Source organism: Hippopotamus amphibius, chromosome 12 (assembly GCF_030028045.1).
Source record: "Hippopotamus amphibius kiboko isolate mHipAmp2 chromosome 12, mHipAmp2.hap2, whole genome shotgun sequence".
NCBI classification, from domain to species: domain Eukaryota; kingdom Metazoa; phylum Chordata; class Mammalia; order Artiodactyla; family Hippopotamidae; genus Hippopotamus; species Hippopotamus amphibius.
In genome coordinates, this window is record NC_080197.1 from 103,877,981 (window position 1) to 103,900,379 (window position 22,399).

Below are 22,399 nucleotides of genomic sequence, written 5' to 3' on the forward strand. Positions count from 1 at the left end.
GAAAATGAAGTGGCGGAGATGTGGCTGGAACCATGACTCGCAACAGCCACCGCGGCAGCCGGAAGCTGGCGGCCCTCCCTCCTCTTCACATCCACCCACACGCATTTACGAAGGGTCTGCCCTGCGCCAGGTGCTCCAAGCACAAAGATAAGCAGCAGACGTCCCTGCTGCTGAGCTCTCAGTCGGGGGAGGTAGGCCGGCCGAGCATCCGCAGTGGCCGCTCTGCATGTGCTGGTTTGGGACTAAGGAGACACTCGTTGCTGCATGCACGCAGCTGACACCTGCCGGCTGGCCTGCTCGGAGGCCCCTGGGGCTGGACCTGTCTCACGGCCGGACGGCGCCCTGCTGCCGCATGCAGCTGCGAGGCGCCCCACCGAGCCTGTGTTACAAAGGACACAGGGCAGGTCTGAATCTCCTGGGTCCTCACCTCCACGACCTGGAATGACCTGGCCATTTCAACACCCTCTCAACGCTTGGAGAACAGAGGGACTTTAGCAAAAAGAAGAATAATAAAAATCACCCTACTTGGGCAGGACTCGGGGAGAAGCACTGGGATTTCACTGCTATTCCCTACCGATCTGACAGACCAGCCCCCGCCGATACCACCTGACGAACTGGGGACAAGCGCAGGTCAGTTTCATCAACCTTCCAGCTCCCTCAACCCCAACTCATTACCCTATTGGCGGGGCGGGGCGGGCAGGGCGGGCTGCTGTCGCCCTGCCCCACCACACACAGTCACTGTCAGGTTGTCTTGGATCTAGAGAGAATGCAGTTCTAAGAGGCCTGCTGGAATGTTCACACCCACATCTTTCACAGCCAAGCCTCCTGTGTTACAGGAAGGTCTGCCCCGGCCAGGGACACCCTGCCCGCCACAAGGCTGGTCCTGTGGACGAACAGCCTACACCCGGCAGCAGGGAACAAGAAAATGCCCCACACCTGCCCGCAGAGGTTTTGGAAAATGAGCTCAAATGAAAAATAGCCTCTGAGGCCGGTGAACAAGACGGCGCCAATTAGCTACCAGCGCAGCGCGAGGGCCGCGCCCGGGGAAGAGCACTGGGGGAGACCAGACTGGCTTTGAACATCTTCCTCTCAAAAGGCACAGGCACTTCAGGGTACGTTTACATTCTAGAGAAGGCACTGTGCCTTATGAGACCAAATTAAAGAAAACAGGAGAGGGGAATCTTGCGTTATACAGTGGACTGGAATGTCCCAAATGCCAGAATTTTGTCCTCAGGCCACTGAACTCAACGTGGTTCGATTTTCACTCTGTAGCAGCAACCAGATCCCCTCTGCTTTACCATCCTGGTTCCTGGGCGTCTCAGAGCAATGCGTCTGCAATGTTAACGTGCGCCGGAATCAGCCCAGGGTCCTCCCAACACGGAGATTCCAGTTCCGTTCTGGGGTGGGGCCTGAGAGCCTGCATGTCTAACGTGTTCCCACGTGATGTGGTGCCGCGGGTCCCTGGACCGCACTTTGAAGTCTAAGGCACGGAGGAGTCCTACTGGTTTGCAACAAGGAAACCGAGGGCTCCGGGGCCTCTGGGATGCCTGTGTGGACTATCCCCTCAGGGAGGCTACAGCGAGGATACCAAATGCCACCCCTGGGCTCCCAATGTCCAGTCCTGTCTCACTGTGTTGTTACTTCCAGCAGCAATAACTTGGCTTAGGAGAGACTGAGAGCTGCGTATTGGGGTATAGCTACGGTAAATTTCTGTGATACTCTGAGCTCCAGAGGATAGAAAATGTTTCTTACGAAGGGAGGTAGGGAGATGTGGCTGTCAGGCGCTTGAAGCCTCGTAATGCTGGTAGCGAAACAGGAGATGCCACCTGCCTTCCAGCTCCTTTTAAAAGAGAGGTCTCTAGGGCTGGAAGATAACATCCGTTTTATTTCAGGACCTGCCCTGCTGGCCCCCAAAGTGTGGAGGTTTGAGTTGTTTAAGCTGGAGCTGTCCTACTCCAACGGAAGTCTGGCCAACACAATGGGTGTGGAGAAACATGTTCTAAAATGTTCCTCTTCAATTCCTTCCATAAATGGAAGCCTTCCCTAATTCCACCATTCACGTGTCCACACACAACTCTCTAATGCAGTTTCCTTAGCCAACATGAAAATCTCTTTCAGTACCATTCTCCAAGCAATGTTTATGTAAATAATAAAAAGCCAGTTGCAACCGTATTCCCTGAGGCACTCCCCAATTAACATCCTTTTAGGTGTTTTGTTGTTGTTGTTGTTGTTGTTTTACTGCTACCCTTTGTTTCCTGCCCTTTAGCCAATTTCCAAAGGACTTTGCCAACTTTCCACTTACAACTCATGTCTTATACATTAACCTGGGATGCAGAACATTTTCTGAAAATGCTCTTGGAAAAGCCGGACGGCAGTGCAAGCCATCCCGCTGCAGGCTCATCCTCCCCCGTGGTGAGGGCTTCAAAGGGTTCCAGAGGGCTCCGGAGACCGGACCTTCCCTCCCGGCCCCCCTCAACCAGACCACTCGCCTCCCCAGAGCTCCCTGTTCACTTCCTCAAACAGCTTCTGAATGTTCCGGGAAGCTTCACGTTGAAAGTAACGTGCTCTGAGGCTCCCCAGGGCTCAGCCATGAGGAAGACAGTCTCTGGGAGGGGAGACGTGTGATCTGCAAAGGCCCCTGCGGGACAGGGGTCTGGAGAGCACGGGCAGCGGCCTAGGGGCTCTTCCCACATGCCCATCTGCCCAGGAAGGGAGAGGGAGGCCACGGGCATCCCGAGACCTGCTGTTTCTCCGAGCGACAGAGTTTGAGCAGCGGGGAGATGAGGCGTGCCCTCCTGGACCCTTTACGAAGCACTTACTGAGAGCTTACTATGTGCCAAGACAAAAGTGAACAAAAGTGACACAGTCCTCTAAACCAGATGCGGTAGACACACACCTAAGTTACAACGTCAGATGACAGGTGCTTGAGGAAAAGTCAGGTAGGGTAAGGAGAGTGACAAGGAGCCCTTTTAGAAGATGCGGTTAAGGCGGGCATCTCTGGGAAGACACCCTGTGAACAGAGATCTGAACAAGTGAGGCGACTTTCCACAGGTCCCATCCTGTGCCTCCCTTTCCTTCCTTTCGGGGACCTGCCTCTCCTCTGGATTAAGAGTGTGTGGACACAGGTTTAGATGGGTGGTGAAGGAGAGAGGCCGAGGGGGACACAGAGCAAGCCTGCAGGAGGCCCGAGGGTTTCCCTCTCCCTTCCCTGGTCCTCTGCAGGCACAGCCCCTTCCACGTTCCTGGACACAGTATTTACCTATTTGCACCAGTTGGGTTCACCTGTCCGTCTCTCCCCCATGAGGAGTGATTCTCAAACTTTAATGTGTTTAAGGATCACTTGGGGTGGGTGCTAATTAAGCTTCAAGGGCCCACCTTTAAAGATTCTGATTGTGTAGATCTGAGCTCAGGCGTCAGCCTATGTAAACAAGCGTAATTTCAAGTGGTGGGGGAACCTCACCTTGAAAACAGGGTCTCAGGCCACAAGCCGCCCCGGGGCGCGGTCTAAGTCATCCTGTTTGTTTCTGCCCCCGGAACAGAGCACGGAGCCCAGCACTTGCTAACCACACCATCAGCCACCCCTTGCTGGACACTCACCCTCGTCCTGCTTACAGTGAACACCCTGGGAGCCGGTCACCCTCTCTTCCCCCCAGATTCAACTTCAAGAGGCCAGAGATCCCATTCTGCACGTCATCTGTGGGCCTCGCCATATCTTTCTAGAGTAAATCCCACTAGATCTTCACAACATACTTGCCGAGACAAAGAATAAATGGGAAGAAGGTAGGAAGAAAAAGAATTCAACTATGAGATCCGTTCAGAAGAGGCCCTAACCTAGTGGAGCCTCAACAGTCTTAGCTTGTAAACGCCGATGCTCCCAGGCAGTCACCGAAATGTAACGCGCTGATGTTTAAAGGAAGTCGTGGACCCTTTCCTTTCCTTCCCTGTCCTCAGGGGAGCTGCCAACAGACAAGAAACACTCAGCCTTGCGCGGAGGGGTTCAGGAGGAAGCCCGAGGGCACCAAGGGTCACGGCATTCAAGGGTCACCCCTGAATGAGCCACGTGCTGACGGCTCTCACAGGCTCCCCGCCACCCCCAGCGCACGTAGAGACCCCCTTTCTGTCGTCACTGGGCCCCTGCTTTACCGGGGAGCTGGGGACAAACGACTCTTCAATACGGCGCCTCCACTCGGCGCTCAGCCGGCTGCTGTTGCAGCTCTTGTCTGATCTTTGTTCGCCTCCTTGCTCTATTTCTGATGACGTTTCGGTGGCCCGTTTAGAGAGCTCATGCTATGTAAGCTGATGCTGCTTCTCAAAGCTGCTTTTAAAAAGATCCATCAATTCTTCCCCTTTGCCAAATCTCGCCTGCTCCTCTAGGATGTCCTCACAGCTTCCATATCTTCCACAGCTCAGCAAATTCTCCAACCCCTTTTTCCCTTTCAAGGACTCGAGGTAGGACGAGGCGCTCCGGCAGCCCAGGCCCGGCTGTCTGCAGGAGCAGAGCCTCCCTGCCTCGGTTATTAGAAGCGCACACTTCAGGTCTCTGCTTCTAACCAGCCCTGGGACTTGAGACAAGTCATTTATTTCTTCAGCTCTCAATTTTCTCACCCCCGAAATCATCGTTTAAAAAAACTGTTGAAAAAAAAAAAGACAAGAAAGATATAACACCTGTTCTACCTTTGTCACAAAGCTGTCACCAAGAGCAAATGAGATGGTGTGGAAGGGAACTGGCTCTGAGCTCAGGACGATGCATCTGAAAGCAGCTAGCTGGTGGAAAGAGATGGGTTAAGAGTGGGCTCGAGGGACCTGGGGTTCAATTCCAAAAGTCTCACTTAAAATGACAGTGACTGAGACTCTTAGTCATGTTTTGGCAGAAAATCCAGGTAGTTCCCAAAGTAAAGGCTGCCAATAGGTAGTGGAAAACAAGAAGAGTACGAATTCTTTTCCTCTCCACCCTCTGTGGCCAACCAACCCAAAGACTCAACCTGCAAAACTCTGAATATGGCACCTGTACCAGAAGAAAATAAAACTCTAGCACATTCTGTCACAGTGCAATCACCCAAGTAGATGATTTCAATACTGCCCTTCTGCAGGCCACCAAGACTGCACCCAAATGCTCTGCAGTGATTCTACCTACCCTAGATGATGCCATAAAACATACACTGGGTTTGGTGGCAGAAGACTCGGGTTCGAGACCCACCTCTGCTCCTCAACAGTTGCCGCAAAATCACTTCGTTCATTCACATTTTAAAGTCTCTTGACCACTCTCTGCATCGCAGAGGAAGATGAAATGAAGAAGCACTGATTCATCAGATGGGGAGTGTCAGGGAGGAGGAATCTGGGCATCATGTGAATCACACGGAGCGGGAACTGCTGGGGCCAACACCTGGGGGTGAGAGAGAGGGCTGGGGTGTCAGGGCGGCGTTACGTCATGCGGTTTGGCTGCAGTGCTGGATTTCCACCGGGGAGTGGTGAGGGATGAGGCCTTTCAGATCTTCAGCGTCTCCCTCTGTGAAATGAAGGGTTAGGACAGAGTGGCCACTGGGGATGCTCATGGCTCTACCATTCCCCGACTCTTGCATCACAGGATGAGTTAGACCTGGCCGGGACTGACCACATGACCTCAGAGCATCTAACTGCAAATGCGTCAAGAAACATTTGTGTGTGACAAATATGGTGGCTGCTCCCGCCACCCCAAAAGGAGCTGGTTGTTTTAGCTGTGGGTATAATCCTCTATGTGAAATGCACCAAGGATATTCTTGAGGTTTGCTTTTCTTTTTTCTTCTTTGAGTCTACAGACAAAATAAACATTTGACTTTTGAGGGTGGATACCATCTAACAGAGGAAAAAGTTTCTAAACCAGATAAAATATTAGGTAGTATAGAGAGAGTCTGAAGTTGTACAAAGTGCCTGCCTGCGACAGTGTAAGGCTTTCATTTTCTCCACCTGAGGGCAGGAGTTTACAGTTCAGGGAGGTAAGCCAGAGGAAGGAATTGCCTTAATGGCGAGAGCACACCCATCGTCTGCTTCTTTCTCTGGGACTCCAACGGCTATTCACCACTGAACCAAAGGCTCACGGAAGGGATCAGTGAGCAAATGGACTTGAATCTAGCTTGTTGGTCATCTGAGTAACACATTTCTGTTCATTAAAATGTCCATTTGCAGAGGTCAGGGTCAGAAAAAATCCCAGCCTGTGAGTGAAATTACGTGGGTGCCGCGTAGATGGACTGGGTTGGGTCAGATCCACGCAGGAGGTGGGGGGGGGGGGTGGACACAGCCTGACCACACATCCCTGTCTGCCTGAGGTAGTTTTGGTTTGTGCTTTTTCCCCAGAATAATTATTAATAGAGGGTAAGCTGTCTGGCCTCCCAGTGTGTAAATAATTAAACAACTACAGTAGTGTTCTTTATTCTTGCAGCTGCTACTTCTGGCCACTGGGACTGGACATAACCATGGTACGTGGCTACTTCACAGGACGCGCTTCACAGAGGTAGCATTTCAGGGATCTCAAGGGAGCAGGAGCGCAAGTTACCGTGTACCTTGCCTTCGAAGAGGAGACCCAACCAGCCCTGGGAAGCTCTGGGACAGCTGCTGTGCGGCAGAGTCAAGCTCCCTGCTCGCAAGCAGCCCAGGGCTCGGCGGAGCCGCGGTCAAGCAGGCGATGAGGGGGGCAGCAGCCCTGACCCACCCGCCGAGAGCCGCTGGCAGGAAGAGCGAGTCGTGCAGTCCAGGACCGGAGCGTGGACGGATCGCGCACTCACTGCAGTTCCTGAAGCACAGCGGAGAGCAGCTTATGACAGTGCGATGCAGAGAGTGGTCTTCAGAATTGTCTAAAATCGTGAAAATTCCTAGGACCCACCCTAGACCTCGTGATTCAGATTTTCAGGAAGTGGATTCCAGGGATTTGCATTCTTTATCAAACTCCTCAAACACTTCTTATGTGCATTAATACAATAAATTAATGCACAAAAAGATACTCCGTGTTTAACCAAAACATTCAAGTGAAATTGTTATTTTTCAGGAGAGGATCAGAGGGGAATAATCTCCAATGAGAGGAAATGTTTGACACAATATTCAGGTTGGCTCTCCCTGCGTGACCACAAATTTCATGAGTTGCCAAGCTAGATTGTCTGGTGTATCTCCAAGCAAATTTCAAACTCTGGTTTTGTTCAGATAGGTGGTTAGCACATCTCAAGACACTTCCTAACAGGAACCATCCAAATGGATGACACACGGTGCATCACAAGTGATCTTTACAGTCAGACCGGCGAGTCAGAGATGCAGATGGACAGGCAAGGGCACGAAGTCTCTCCTGTATGTAAGGTCAGATGGTACCGGAATCAAGAGAAAGCAGTTCCGTACAGTCTTAACGTGTGATTCTCTCTCCCCCAGACACTTTCAAAGTGGTGGTGGTGATGGGAGGGGAGCATAGAGCCCTTACGGGGGCATCAACCTAACTGAGGAGGCAGACGTATGAGATGCTGCAGATGTGGGACTAGAGAGGAGATTCAGAAAACTGCCCATAAAGCTGAACTCATAGAACAGAGAATACAGTGGTGGTTGCCGGGGGAGGGGGGCGGAGAGAAATGGAGAGATGATGGTCAAAGGGCACAAACTTCCAGTTATAAGATGAGTAAGTTCGGGCTTCCCTGGTGGTGCAGTGGTCAAGCATCCGGCTGCCAATGCAGGGGACACAGCTTCGAGCCCTGGGCTGGGAAGATCCCACATGCCGCAGAGCAACTAAGCCCGTGCGCCACAACTTCTGAGCCTGCGCTCTAGAGCCCGTGAGCCACAACTATTGAGCCCACGTGCTGCAACTACTGAAGTCCGCGAGCCTAGAGCCCGTGCTCCGCAACAAGAGAAGCCACCGTAATAAGAAGCCCACACACTGCAATGAAGAGTAGCCCCCACTCTCTGCAACTAGAGAAAGCCCGTGTGCAGCAATGAAGACCCAATGCAGCCAATAAATAAAAAATAAAATTAATTAATTAATTAAAAAAAAAAGATGAATGAGTTCTGGGGGTCCAAAGTATAGCATGGTGATTATAGTTAAATAATCTGTATACACTGTATTTTAAATAATATATATATTATATACATATATACACTATATACAATGTATATACATAACCTGTTTGTAATACTGTATTATGTACTTCAAAGTTGGTAAGAGTAAGTCTTAAATGTCGTCAGCACAGAAAAGGAATGGTAGTTATGTGATGTCATAGCCGTGCTGGCTAACACTACTATGAGAATCATTTTGCAATACAGCTGATTCTCAAACAACGAGGGGACTAGGGGTGCTGACCCCCTGCGCAGCTGAAAATCTGCACATAACTTATATACTCAGCCTTCTGTGCGTACAGTTCGTCCACATCTGCAGTTCAACCAAACTCGGACTGTGTGGTACTGTAGTATTTACTACTGGAAAAAATCCGTACATAAGTGGACCGTGCAGTTCAAACTTCTGTTGTTCAAGGGTCAACTGTATATAACACATCTTACACTTACACAACCTCATATGTCAATTATATCTCAATAAGACTGGTAATCAAAAACAAAAGAAAAGAAAAGAAAGAAAAGTGCCAAATACAACTGCTGTAAACTATCGAAGTATCCTTAGACGACACTCATCATTTTCCCTTTGTACAGGGGGAACCAGGGTTTGTAAGGCCTGAAGTTTATACAATTTGGGGAACTTTCTCCCCCCGCTTTATTGAGAAATAGTTGACATACATCACTGTATAAATTTAAGGCACGTGGCACGATGGTTTGATTTATATATTGAGAGATGATTATCTTGGTAGATCCAGCGAACATCTATCTTCTTCTATAGATGCAATAAAAAGAAAAGAATAAAGGGGAAAATGTTTTTCTCCGTATGATGAGAACTCTCAGGGTTTCCTCTCTCCCGTATGTGGTACAGAAGTGGTAACTGCAGGCGTCACGCTGTGCGTTACTTTCCTAGCAGCTACTTACATCTGCAAGTCTACAGCTGTCGAGCACCTTCCTCCAATTCCCCCACCCTCACCTCTGGGAGCTACAGGTCTGATCTCTTTTTCTGTGAGTTGGGTTTTGGTTTTTTTGTTGCTGTATTTTGTTTTCTTTTTTAGATTCCACATGTAAGTGAGAATGATATACTCTTTGTTTTCCTGGGGACCTCTCTTTAAGAAACATATGGAAGTAATTATGAATACAAACTTAGATACTAATGTGAATGTTTGTTAGGAATGAGAAAAGAAATTGCAACAGATTACTGGAACCACGGGAGATGAGGGTCCTTTCTTTAGAGAAATGATTACAAGGAACGACTCCTGATTGTAATCTGGCCTCTCCTCTCTACACAGAAGAGTCTACGTTTCCCAGTAACAACCAGCACTCAATGAGGGATGGTTTGAGTGAAGGGCTCTGGTACTTATGTTTAATTAATGAGCACCTTTGGGGACGTCCTGGTGGTCCAGTGGCTAAGACTCCTGACTCCCACTGCAGGGGGTCGGGGTTCGCTCCCTGATTGGGGAACTAGATCTCACATGCCGCAACCAAGAGTTCACATGCTGCAACTAAAAGATCCCGCGTGCCACAACTAAGACCCGACACAGCCAAATAAATATTAAAAAAAAAACAAAACAATTAGCATCTTTTGTAAATCTGCCTCTACACTGCAAACTAGATTTCATTTCTAAATTAACTAGGTAAACAACTAATGCATCAACTTATATTAGTTTGCACTGGAAAGATAAATGGTGATTACTCTAATCCTCAAGATTTCATAGCAGGGAAGACACTTCTGTAGGAATGCGATGGTAGAAGGCCTCCAAAATGACCATCAGTTCCTTCCCTCTCTGTACAAGCACAGTGCTCCTTCCATCAAGGGTGGATTCTAGTTCTCCTCTCCTCAAATATGGACCTGCCTTTGTGATTTCCTTGATCACCAGAACGTGGCAGAGGTGATGTTCTGGGACTTCTGAGGCTAGGTCTTAAAAAGCTTTGTAGCTTCTGCTTGGGATGTTTGCTCTCAGAATCCGGATGCAACATGCCACGAGAAGCCAAAACCACACGGAGAGACTGTGTGTGGCTGCCTCGCTCAACTCTCAGCTGAGAGCCAACGTCAACTGGCGACCACTGTGAGAAAGCCGTTTTTCGGACTTCCAGCCCACCTAGCCTTCAGATGACTCCAGCCCCAACGGACATCCAACGGGGACCACGTGAGAGACCCCAAGGGAGAAGCACCCAGCTGAGCCCATTGAGTGCAAAGAAGTATGAAAGATAATAAATTCTTCTGTTAAGCCTCAAAGTTTAGCATGGTGTGTTTTGTAGTCAACAAAGGCACAAAGGCGTTGTACTGCGATGGCCTCCTCTCCCTGCAGGACTGGTGGGGAGGGGGGAGGGGCAGCGAGCCCTCTGGAGTTTTCTCCTTGGTCCCGACGGGTCCACGAGCAGCACCTGCTCCCTCTGCTCCTGTCCTCCAGCAAGTACGCGCCAGGAGAGCCTCCCTCTGCGGGGGGAGATGAGAGCCGGGCTGGTCGTTTAATTTCAGGGCTGGAGGTGAGGAGTCAAAAGCCCATTTTGGTCTTAGATCCAAACCACGCTTTCCAGTCTAACTTTATCCTCGCTATAAAGTTATTTTCATCCCAGACTCCTATGTCTATTTTTTATATTGGTTCAGAAAACTCAGAGGGAAGAAGCGTAAGATTATTTTTCCTCCTCAGACCCCAACAAGCAACTTTCTTCCTTTCTCATAGGCTGAAAAGCGAAGTTTATTTTTAATTTTTTAAAAATGTCACCCTGCTTCATCCTCTAAATCAAGTGTGCCCTCAGTTCTGGTTACGTTGTTTTGTGAAATGCCTCTCCAATGAGCTGTTTTCCTGGTCCCTGCCCCAGTCAGAGCCTCACTGCCATGTGGTTTTGGTTCTTTGGCGGCCAACCCGTCTGCGCCTCCTCACCCCTGCACTCCCACCCAACGTGCTGTTTCAGGCTAAGGCTTCCACCTCCACGTTTACGTAGCATCCTGCTCCCCGTGCTGAAGGCCTGACCCTCTGCCCTGGGTCCAGCTCTAGGCCCTCCACGTTAACCAGCCGGGTTACACAGCTAAGGGCCCTTCACGCCCATCCTCCAGGCTCACGGATGCTGTAAGGCAAACTGTACTTCACATCAGACTCGTTCCTGCTTCCTTCTTTTTCTGGTCTCGCTTATCTTGTCCTTCTTCTTTAGATTAGATGGTTCTCTCTCCCTTCTCTGAATTCCCCTAGTCTCTCAGGAAGCAGGACGCACAGGGTTGACGGCTGATTCTCCTCTGGCTAGTCTTACCTTCCAAGTGGCCAAACGTTCTAATTCCTTGAGGACAGGTTCCCCAGGGTGCTCGTCAGTAAGCACCACCAGACTCACGATCTCCATGCAAACAGCCAGTGAGATTGTGGTCTTGACAGAATGGGAGCTACGAGCTAATGTTTATGACACCAGATTCTGTTCTCAGTACTTTTCCTATGTCATTTAATTTGTTCCTTGGGTTCCTGGGTATAACAACCCTATTGTCCTCTTTTTACTGAGATTTAGGTAAAGTAACTTTCTGGAGGTCACCCAGTTAGTAAGTAAAGAGATAGAGCTTGAGCCCGAGACGGATGACCAGTCTGAGTTTCTTTTTTTTTTTTAATTTTAAAAAAATTTTTAATCTTTTTTATTAGTAAAATTTTTAAAATACAAAAAAACAGAGCTACTGGTATAATAAAAACAACTTTTACCTAAACTCAGTAACTCATTTTTCCATATATGCTTCCTTTTTGTTGTTCAAGTATTTTAAGGTAAAAAACAGTCATCACGATAATTTTACTCCTAAATACCAGTCTGAGTTTCTAACCACAATATCACGCTGCCTCCTAAGGTGTTTTTGAGGGGTCTAGGGAATTGTTACATCCCTCCTCTACCACCCGAGGATAATTACAATAACACCTAGAAAATTTCCTTCGAGACTTATACTTTTATATATGCGCACATGTGTATACATCCGCACATGACTTTTTACCTACTTACGATCATACTTTTTGTAAACACAGTCATAGTTTGCTTCACTTGCACAGTCAGGCCATCTCTTCATGTCATCATGCACCAATATTGTTTTTTATGAACTGGTCAGACTGCAGAAAGTACACAGTACAATAAAACACGCTTGTTCCCAAAGTGGGGTTTTGGCTTGGGGCATGAAAGCTTCGGAGAGTCAGAAGCCTGTAACCGTTCAGATGTCAACGCGAGACCTTAGATACTGTTCATGTTTTCATGGGAGCCAGCAGGGGAGTCTCAAACAAAATGGTCATTCTTCTCTTCTTACGAAAGCGAATACTGGGAATCCCCTGCAAGGGCAAAGCCTTCCAGAAGCCAGTGGGTAAGGACCATCGTTGACCGTATACCAGACCTCGTGCCAGGCAGTTCCACAGATGTTCTCATTTGTTTTTCCCAGCACCTTGTCAGTCTAGGCGTTCCCCTCCCCACGCCCCACAGGCTAAAAGAACTCATAGAAGTCACAGGTGATGCCAGAGCTAGGGCTGGAATTCAGATACTGGAGCCTAAAGTCGTCCTTCTTTTAGAGAAGGCTGCTTCAGATGAAAGAAAAAAACAAAATCTAAATGAAGAGAACCAAGAATGAGCTAAATGAGTGAGCCGGAGTCACAGAAAACAGCTGACAGGACTCTTGGACACCAAGAAGAGGAAAAATGAAGCCGAGAGAAAAATCAGGCTCCTTGAGGTTCAGTTTGGCGGAGACAGGAGGTGGGGGACTGCTGAGCTGATGGGGTTGGCTTTGCAAACTGGCGCCCGGACAGAAAAAGACCTTGTTCTTCCAAGAGCCCAAAAGGGGCCTAAAGTCAACAGCACAGTCTTGGAGTGGAGGCCAGAAAGCAAGAAAGACATTAAGAGGAACCCTAGCTCTAGGGAGGGCCTGTCACGGGCCAGAAAGAGGAGCAGCGTGGAGAACATCTGGAGGTTTAGGCTGTAGGCCCGGGTCTTGCTGTCTGAGGAACAGGTCACGAGGTAGGCGCTGGACCTGGGTGGAGAATTGCTGGAAAAGAAGGTGCAGACTGCCTCTGAATTCACAGGTCCTTTCCTTCTCCACCTGAGCTCTTTAGGGTGAGATACGGAAGCTGAGCAGCGATGAGCTTCAGTGAGCACCGGACGGGAGATCTGGTGGGGGCTGTTTCCTTTAGGGACAAAAGATGTTGTGGGCCGGGGGAGGGTCAAACGCTTCCTGCTGCCTACACACGGCAGACAGGCCTGAGCTCGGCTGGGGGGCCTCTTGTGGAATTCAGTTCTTGGCCAGAAATCCCTACCTTCGACCTCAGAAGATAGAAAGGAGGCTCAGCAAACCTGGCGGCTGCACTTGGGTTTGGCAAACTCAAGATTTTTCCAGCGCCTTGTGTTCAGCAAAACCGAAAATGTGTTTGGCTAGAAACCCTTCTCTAATTTTTAAACCCCTGCACATTTCTTACGTAAATTTGACCCACATGGTTTTGATTTATTTTTATTTAAGTCATCAAATCGAATTAGGAGCTGCGATGATGAATGGGAACAATGCTGACTTCCAAGAAGACTTCTGAGCCTTTTTTCTTAGAACTGAATCACATTCCAGCCACCCCCCTACCCCACCCCGCTTCCTCGCGACTGTTAAAACGACCAGACTGAGCTGAGTTTGAAATTTAGAACCCAAATGTGAAATAAAGATCCACGCTTGGCAAAGATGCAGCCTAGCAGGGCAATGTTCTTAGGAAGTCACGGTTAGAAAGCCAGGGTAGGCTTGGGGTGGGGGTGGGGGAATGAAGGCAGGAAGGGAGTCCGTTATTCTTCCTTAGGTGGTTTAAATAAGTTTACCCGGCTTTGTGGGCTCCCAACAGAAGCCCCCTTAGCTGTCTCTCTAGGGCCTGACTTTATCACTGCCACCCAGGGAAGGGAGTTTCTGCCGCAAGACTGGGGCTGGGGAGGTCCCCTGTAGCCACCTTTTTTCTTCTGCACTCCTCCACCAGGGCTGATTCAAGCTACTCCCCCTCTTCCATCCACCCTTCCTCCGCCTTTCCTGGCTCTGCCTAAGGCCCCTCCATCTGGAAGCATTTAAAATGTACAACAACTTTAATCTCGTGCAAAGGAATCCTGAGATCTACACGACACACACATCAGGCCAAATTATAGGAGCACAACCTCATGCTGCACAATTCCGTCTGGCCTACACTGGCACACATGAAAGGCCATGCCTGCCCTTCCCAACTACTTTTTCTACCACACCATCATTTTCTACAACTGCAGCCTGAGGCCGGCTGTGTTTCTCTGAGAAACTCTGGCCACTAAGGTCCCAAGACAGAGGTACTCTCTTCAGAGCCCCTTGAAACAGTACTCAGTGGGTCCCTTCGACACTGTCCAAAAGAATTTCCTTGAATTCAGCTTCTCTCCCCTACAGAGCCTGATCGAATTGCAAAAACTTGAGTACAAGGATCATCTTGTTCGTTAATAACTGTACACCATAGGGGAATTAACTTACTTCCCTGGATCTCAACTTCCTGACTTGTAAAATGGGTATAGTAACCATGCAGACCTCACAGAGTTCCTGTGAAGATTAAATGAGACGCTGTGTGGAAAACAAACAAAAGGTATGTTGTGTGGCCAAGACTTCCCGACTGGCGACATGAAGCTTCTGATTAATCAGCTGGGACTTCTCATCAGTCCTCGCGGACTCTCCCACGCTGGCCCAGGTTTGAAACCGACAGTCTCTTCTTGGGATCCACAGAAGCACAGAAATTGAAGATCCATAACCTAACTGCACAGAGATCATTCTTCTGAAAACCAAACCAAACTCCTCAGTTTATGTAGAAAATGTGTGTGTGTGTGTGTGCGCGCGCGCGCGTGTGCAGGGGGGTGGGGAAGATGAGAAGCTTTTCACTCTCCTTTAAGGAGCAAAATGGTTAATTAGTGTTTCCTGAGGAACCCCACCCCCACCCCAACAGAGTCCCACTTCATCTGTGTTTTTTGGAAAATAGAAAGGTGACAGTACCATTTAATATAGCTGATAAATGCCTCTTTCACGGGGGAAACTGTAGGTGCCCATGAGTCTAGTATTAATTGGTCTCCTCTGGCCGGGAGGAGTTTTAGCAGTAATTCAGGGGTCCTGTGTCAGGGAACCCTGGACGCTTTACGTTGCAGTGGCCCTCATCACGCAGAACTGCTGTAAAGGCCAAAAGAGAGACGTTTGCAAGTGGTAACTATTATTTACACCACGCTGACCTCACTTGAAATCAGGGTGATATCAGGACATCTGTGTGTCTTCCCTGCCTGCTGTATACTAGAGATTTCCCTCTCGGTGGTCTCTAAACCTCCTGTGGCTAGGTGTATTCTAGATGTCAGCCTCAGCAATAAGGACTCTGAAGGAACTAGCCCTGCTCACAGCCCTGCCGGGGAGGGGCGGGGGCTGACGGTGTTCACTGGTGGCTGTGGGGTGGACACAGGCTACAGGCTGGGAAGTCACCTGTGACCCAGCAGACAGGTGAGCTGGGCCGATGAGAGTCCTCTCTGGTGAGGTGCAACTGGGGGGATGAGAACCTAGGCTGTCCGTAGCAGAGACACGTGGAGCATGGCTGGTCTCAGGGCTGCCCTGATTCCAGAACCACCTTCCTGCCCACAAGACCTGGATCTTCAAGGGTTCTTCTTGTGGACCCCATACATATCTCCTCTGACATTATTACAATAAACACTTTTTTTGGAGTCTGCATGAGTAGGTTTCTGTTTCCTCCAACAAAAAGAGCCTTCACTAGAAACACAGCACCCAGCCTGGGGAAGAGCACGCAGATGGAGCTACGTCTAAGCGCTCTAGGCACTTCCAGTGCGCGGCGCACTGTTTTAACAGACATTACACAGTAGCAAACACTGCTGGTTCCCGACTCATCCCTCCCTGGACCTCCTCTACTGTAGAAATTGCAAACACTTCTCTCTCTCCCAACCTCCTTTGCAGCTAGGGGAGGTCAGGCGACACAGTTTTGGCCAATGAGATGCAAATGGATGTCTACTGGGACAGGCAGCTGCCCCCTCCTTCCTGCCCTGCATGAAAACATTACACTGGGGGCTGCTGTCACCATCTTGCAACCACGAAGGAAAAAAAGAAGCAGAGCTGCCTCCCCACCCCCGGCACACTGGAGGTGCTGCCCCAACATGGACAGCCACCAATTTCAGCCTCCGTGTTATGTGAGAAAAATGTACCCAACTATTTTTACTCAGCGTTTTCAATAACTTAGAAGCGAAATCTTTTCTAAATGATATGCCCTGAAATAGAACTTGACATTGTTTCCTGTATTATAAGAATGATGTCTTAAACCAAATATATGACAACTCGTTTTCCAATTAACTTCTCTAAACATCCACTGAGTGATACCAGCTTTCTGGGGAATTAAACTCTAAGAGGGGATAAAGCATATACCCGACTACCATGCTACGAGGCAGGAAGTGAAAGCACGGTAGGAGCCCGCAGCTCTAGGTGTATCTAGCGTAGGAGGAGACATCACTTCCGGTCGGGGGAGGGGAAAGCAGGAGGAGCATTTAAGTTCCACCCTAAAGAAAAAAAGAACCTGGATGTTTGGAGATGGGGAGGAGGAGCAGTCTAGGCAGAAAGGACAGTCTGAGCAGATATAGGACACTGAAGTTCACGTACAAAAGTAATAAGTTCATTCCGGCTGGTGTAGGGCAGCGAAGTTAGACCAAATTATAACAAGCCTTGAATGCCAGGTGACGGGGTCTGGGCTTTATTCTCTGAGCCTCGGGGTGCTGTTGAAGGTTTCTGAGCAAACAGGTGTCAGAGCAGTCGTTTAGGAAAACTGGCCTGACGGCAGGATGTGGGCTAGACGGAGGCGACAAGGAGCTCCACGAGCGGCTGTGCCGCCGTCTGGGCGGGAGATGAAGAGGGAGGGACCGGGATGCAGCGGGGGAGAGAACCAGACACGAGAGACACTGCAGAAGTCCACGGGACGCAAGCTGGCTACTGTCCAGATGTGGGGTGTGAGCCATGGGAGGAATAATGCAGAAAACATGTGCTTGTACTAAACAGAAGCAAACCCCCCGCGGTACCTCCGGAGCGGACGACAGGAAAGGCTTTATGTAGATGCTGGAGTCATGCACCTTCAGGTCGTGGTCCCCAAGGCCGCGGGTCACTCCGATAGTTGCCATCACGCGGGCCTAGGCGTATAAGCAGAGGGCGTCAGAGTCACTTGCACATACAGAGAAAGGGTTCCCACCACCGTCTAGCCGCCCTGGGCTAAGGGAGTAGCAGTAGCTTTCCAGTTCTTCCTGCCCCTCCATGCCCCTTGTTGGTACCTTCTGTGGGTAGCTGCTTCCAAGGAGGAGCCCACCAAGGTCACTTACAGACTTGAGAAGTGGCTTTCCTACCAATTATCTTAATTTTAACAGGTTGCTGCCATCTCTTTCCTGATTTTTTTGTAGATACTGGAGGGAAGGGTGTCCAGTAAATGAAATACAATACACCTGTGATGTCTACAGCCACTGAAATCAATTCAAACCAAATCCCAGAGGACCCATCCATCCACTCCTCCCCTCATCACATCCCATCCACCCATTCATTCACCCACCACCCACCCACCCGTGCTTTCACCCATCTGCTATACATCCATTTTTCAAGTATTTACTGAACACCAGCTCTATGTCTCTAGTTCTGTGATAAAAGATGTAAAAACATCAGAGGCAGATCGGGCCCTCCCGAAGCTCACATATTATACTTTATGGCTAGAGAAAACAAACCATTAACAACTCTAAAACCTGTCCTGCTAACATCTTCACAAATTCCCTCTGGGTGGAAAGGAACAAAATGTCACTTTGCTGTAACTACACAGAGACCTTATGGCTGAGACCACACCATCTGCAGCTTTCTCTACATGGTTGTCCAAATGCTTTAAGAAAGCGACTCTATTATACTAATGCATACACCGTGAACCTAAGGATCTCCTGGCAGGGGTGGGCACAGATTTGATTCACCCAGACATTTACTGAGCACCTACTATATGCAGACACCATACTGAGGAGGACAAATATCTGAAGTCTTACCCCTGCTATAAAGGAACTTGGTAAGGGAGATCAAGAGGTACATGTCTAGTTAACAACATACAGAATATGGGTGAGTATTGAAAGACACATAAACAGTGGGTTATGTGAGTTCAGATGAGGTAAAAATTCTACTAAGAGGGTTCCCTGGAGGAGGGGGCACTATATTTTTGTTCAGAAGGATGTCCAACACCAAGACAGGTAAACACAGAGGGACGGAGTGAAAGCCATGCCGGGTGGACTGGAGCCCACGGCTCCAACACTTCGGTCATCAATACTCCATCCAGGGCGATGTCATGGTTCAAAGACCTGTCCTGTATCCTCCCTCGAACGCTTGGCTGATAAGAGTAACTTACAAACGCCAAGACGTGACAATCTAACACCTTACCACGATCTTCAGCCTACTTTCCACTCAAAGGCTGTGGACTTTGTTTCACATCAGGAGGTGGGTGGGTTTACATTCAAGTGGACATGAAACCATAACACATTTTTTTAAAGGCAAGAATCAGGGACTTCCCTGGCAGTCCAGTGGTTAAGCCTTTGCCTTCCAATGCAGGGGGTGTGGGTTTGATCCTGGTCGGGGAGCTAAGATCCCACATGCCTTGCGCCAAAAAACCCAAACACAAAACAGAAGCAATATTGTAACAAATTCAGTAAAGACTTTAAAAATGGTCCACTTCAAAAAAAAAAAAAAAAAGGCAAGAATCAGACAAAGGGGGTGGAATGCAGACATGGGATGTGAACCTGGGGACCTCTCGTCTGGTGCTGGGAGGCTGGCCCAGCTCCCTTCCAGCTGAGACGCTTTCAGCTCTACATGTGGAAAGTCTGAGTCCCTTGCAGTCCTGCTCTCCTCCCTGCTGTGACACCTTCTCTGGCTGGACAAAGCGCAGGTGGGCATTTTAGTCTAAAGAAATATGATATTTCTGCTAGTTACTGAACTTGTTTACAAGTCCCACACAAGTCCTTCCTAGAATTGGCAGAAATCAAATGAAAAGTAACAGCAGTGAAAGTATTCTGAAACTTCTGGGGAGGTGTGTTCAGAGAAGAAAGAGAAAACCCCGGTATAAAGGGTCTAGACAGAGCTGATGTGTTGCAGCTGTAAAGCTTTCTCAAGAGATCATGGACTCCTGGGACAGAGGGGCCATGCTACTCTGGTACGGGGCACGCCTGGAGCAGACTGCAGCCACAGCGGCTTTTAAACAGGTCAACAGGTACGATGCCTGAACTTGCCAGCTACCCACCACAGAACGGTCAAGCCCTCATTAACTGAAATGCTGGAGGAACACGATGTCCTGGTGGATTGAACTTTTTGCTGAACTGGGAAAATCCTTGCTCCTTTACATCTTACTGCTGATAATCTTCAAAGAACATATTTCGCCATTTTTCTGTTGTACCAAGGAGAGTATACTGAACATAAGTGAACAGCCTATTAAACACTTGTGTATTTACTGACAGCCTGCCATGTGTCGAGTACCAGGCTGACAGGTACTAAGGATACAAAGGCAGCAGGATGTGGTCCTGAGCTTACTGGAACTCACTGGGTGGCAGCAGGGTAACACTGAGAGTCTCAGCACCACGAAGAAGGTGCAGCTGCAGGTGTAGACCACTGGGCTGACTGACGCCGGTCGACCGTGCGCACTGTGCAGACAGACACACGAAACCCTACCAGGAACACAGCCCTTCCCTGTCGCAATTCTCAGGCAGGGGTGGGGAGGTAGAAGGTGTCTGTCTCCAGGAAAGGGGCAAGTTAGTTTGAAAAATGATGCATTTATTGATGAAATATTTGCGTTTCATTTCCCTCCATGAAATGCCTCCTTCCAGTGAAATCACTGCTGGGCTACACTGGGCCCAAAACCTGATCCTGTGTGCCCTTTCTCTCTCTCTCTCTCTCTCTCTCTCTCTCTCACACACACACACACACACACACACACACACTCACACTCTCAAGTTCCAAGTTCTGCCCATGAAGGCATCCTTTGGTTTTCTTATGAGTCACTTCTTCCTGATAAAAGCTGTCAAATGCTGAAAAAAATCTCAGTTGAAGATTCTTCTTAATGTGACCACATTTGTCACTTCTAATTGGAACTCTCAGCGCCTAGCTGAAATGCATTCGTGTTCAGAGGAAGAATGCAATGAATCAGAAGGTGTTTGTTCTTCCTGGGAAATAGCTTCAAAGCTTCCTTATCATCTCCGCTCCAGGACTGCAACCCACTCCAGTCTCTGCTCAGAGACCACTTTAAGATGGACAGCCTTCCTTCGGTTCAACAGCGTTTGATTCTGATTGGGGCTCTGGGAGCGGGTGACACGTGGTCTTTGCTGTCTCAGACTGGGATCTGGTCCATGTGATCCCATAGTTTAATCAGGGTGAAACTCTGGATCCCCTTTCCATGGGGCACGTGGGGAAGCCTGACCTTCCATGGTGGAACGTCAGGGTGCTAGAAGGAAGTGGAGGGCCCTGGCTCCACATCTGGTACCACCCCTCGCCAGCCACGTGACTCTGCCGGAGCGGTTTTAACCTCGGAGTCCCAGCTGCCTCATCTACCAAATGGATACAAGGCAGCCAGCTCCGCCTGCCTCGCAGCTTGTGGTCAGACACACGAGATGATGTATGTGAAAGTGGTCGTGTTTCAACACTGAAAAGTTATTCACATGGACTGAGGGGGGATGCCATTTTCACAAGATTGACTTCAGTCCCTGGTGCTCACCACCCCTGGCCCCCAACCCTGCCACTCCTTGGACCCTCCAGGCAGGAGGCCTGCAGGATGGTGGCGGTGATATTCTTTCAAGCTGTCCGGGTTATAAAATCACGAGCTGCTGAGTGGAACACACAGATGTCCACGGGCTCCGCAGAGACAGTCCGGGGAGGGCACGTGCCTACCTTCTTGCCTTCTCCATATATAAGGGGAAACTTCAAGTCATCATCCTCGATGGTTTTGTATGCCCTGTAGGGGGATAAACAACATTTAAAAAAATGGTTTGCACTCCATTAGGGACCTGCTGCCCTGACACAGGCAGCCAGGAATGTTATTCTCCCTGAGACTGCATCCGCTCCCCACACTGCCATCTCTTCCTGTATGAGGGGTCATTCTCCCTACAGAACCGTGTGTGTGTGTGTGTGTGTGTGTGTGTATGTGTGTGTGTGTGTGTGTGTTCACATATGTTAACAAACCAGAAGATAGCAAGTCTTTACAAGCTTAAAGAGAGAGAAAGCGAGCTGGCATGTGCACAACGAGCGAGAAGGGGGAGAGGTTTCTGTCCTAAGCATTCAGTGTCCACACAGAAACGGAGCACAGCGGCGGGGCTCTCGTCATCAATCTGACACCGTGAGAAGCAGCAGCGCTCAGAGACAGGCGGGGGGTTGAATCTGCTCCGAGGGCCAGTCCTCACCTTCGGGGGTTGTTTACGCCAAGGCAGCCTCGCACCGAGATGGCGGGAGCAAGACTATTTAGAGCCTGCTTGACCTCAGTATGACATTCAAGGTTGGCAGAAACTCCTTTGTTTCACGATAGCTATTAAACGGCCATTCGACACACAGAAAGAAAATCCAGTTTACGCGTCAATGGTTTATTCCAGACGTGGCTGTCCAGATGCCACCGCACACACAGCAGAGGCTGGCCAGGCTACGGCGAGAGAGCAGGCAGAGGCCAGGTCTAGCAGCTCTGCTCATAAGGCAGTCAAAAAACAAACAAGCAAACATGGTACCCAGTTGCTAGCTGTATCACCCCAGGCGAGCAGCTCCCCCTTTTTGGGTCTCCGTTTCCTCATCTGTAAAATGAGGATAACCACACAGGAGGTAAAGAGGTTAGCACAGAGCCTGGGACTTAGTAGGTACTCAGTAAGTGGTAGCTATCACTAGCATTTAGTAGATAATTAATACTTGGCACACCAGTTCCCCTTTCTGCAAAATGGGGATAGCACTGCCTATTCACTTCCTCAGAGAAGTATCAGGAAGACTAAGTAAAAGATGGGGTAGGTTCTGCTAGGTTAGAGGCTAGAAGCAGGATGCTTTTCTCAACTAATGTCTCCTGAGTGCATGAAAAAAATTAATTTGTGACATGCCTCCTGGCCCTGGGTATATCTAGGCAGCTTGGGCGTGAACCTGACATCAAATTTATGGAGGTGCTTGGTATACAAAAGAATGCAGCCCAGATGAAAAAGGGCTCAACCCCACAGCTAACGCAGGCACATTCCTATTTTCCAGGCAGTTATTTGGTTAGGTTCTTTCCCAGGGGGTGGAGGAACAGGGATGTTGTGGCACTGGACGTGCCTGGGCTTGAGTTCTGCTGCCTTCTGTGCAGCCCTGGGCGAGTGGCTAAGCGTCTCTGGGCCT

At 49.3% G+C, this 22,399-nt stretch overlaps 1 protein-coding gene across 5 annotated transcripts in view; it reads right to left on the reverse strand.

Moving 5' to 3' along the window:
* PPM1H (protein phosphatase, Mg2+/Mn2+ dependent 1H) overlaps positions 1–22,399 on the reverse strand; it is a 238,035-nt gene that overhangs the window by 18,914 nt on the left and 196,722 nt on the right. For all 5 annotated transcript variants that reach the window (XR_009048495.1, XM_057703288.1, XM_057703289.1 and 2 more), the window contains exons 7-8: positions 20,948–21,011; positions 17,083–17,190 (exon numbers count right to left, since the gene is read on the reverse strand). Coding sequence is in view for 4 of the 5 variants with exons in the window: in XM_057703288.1 (XP_057559271.1) it covers positions 17,083–17,190; positions 20,948–21,011 (172 nt within the window). In the remaining variant the exon portion in view is untranslated. The remainder of the gene's footprint in view (positions 1–17,082; positions 17,191–20,947; positions 21,012–22,399) is intronic.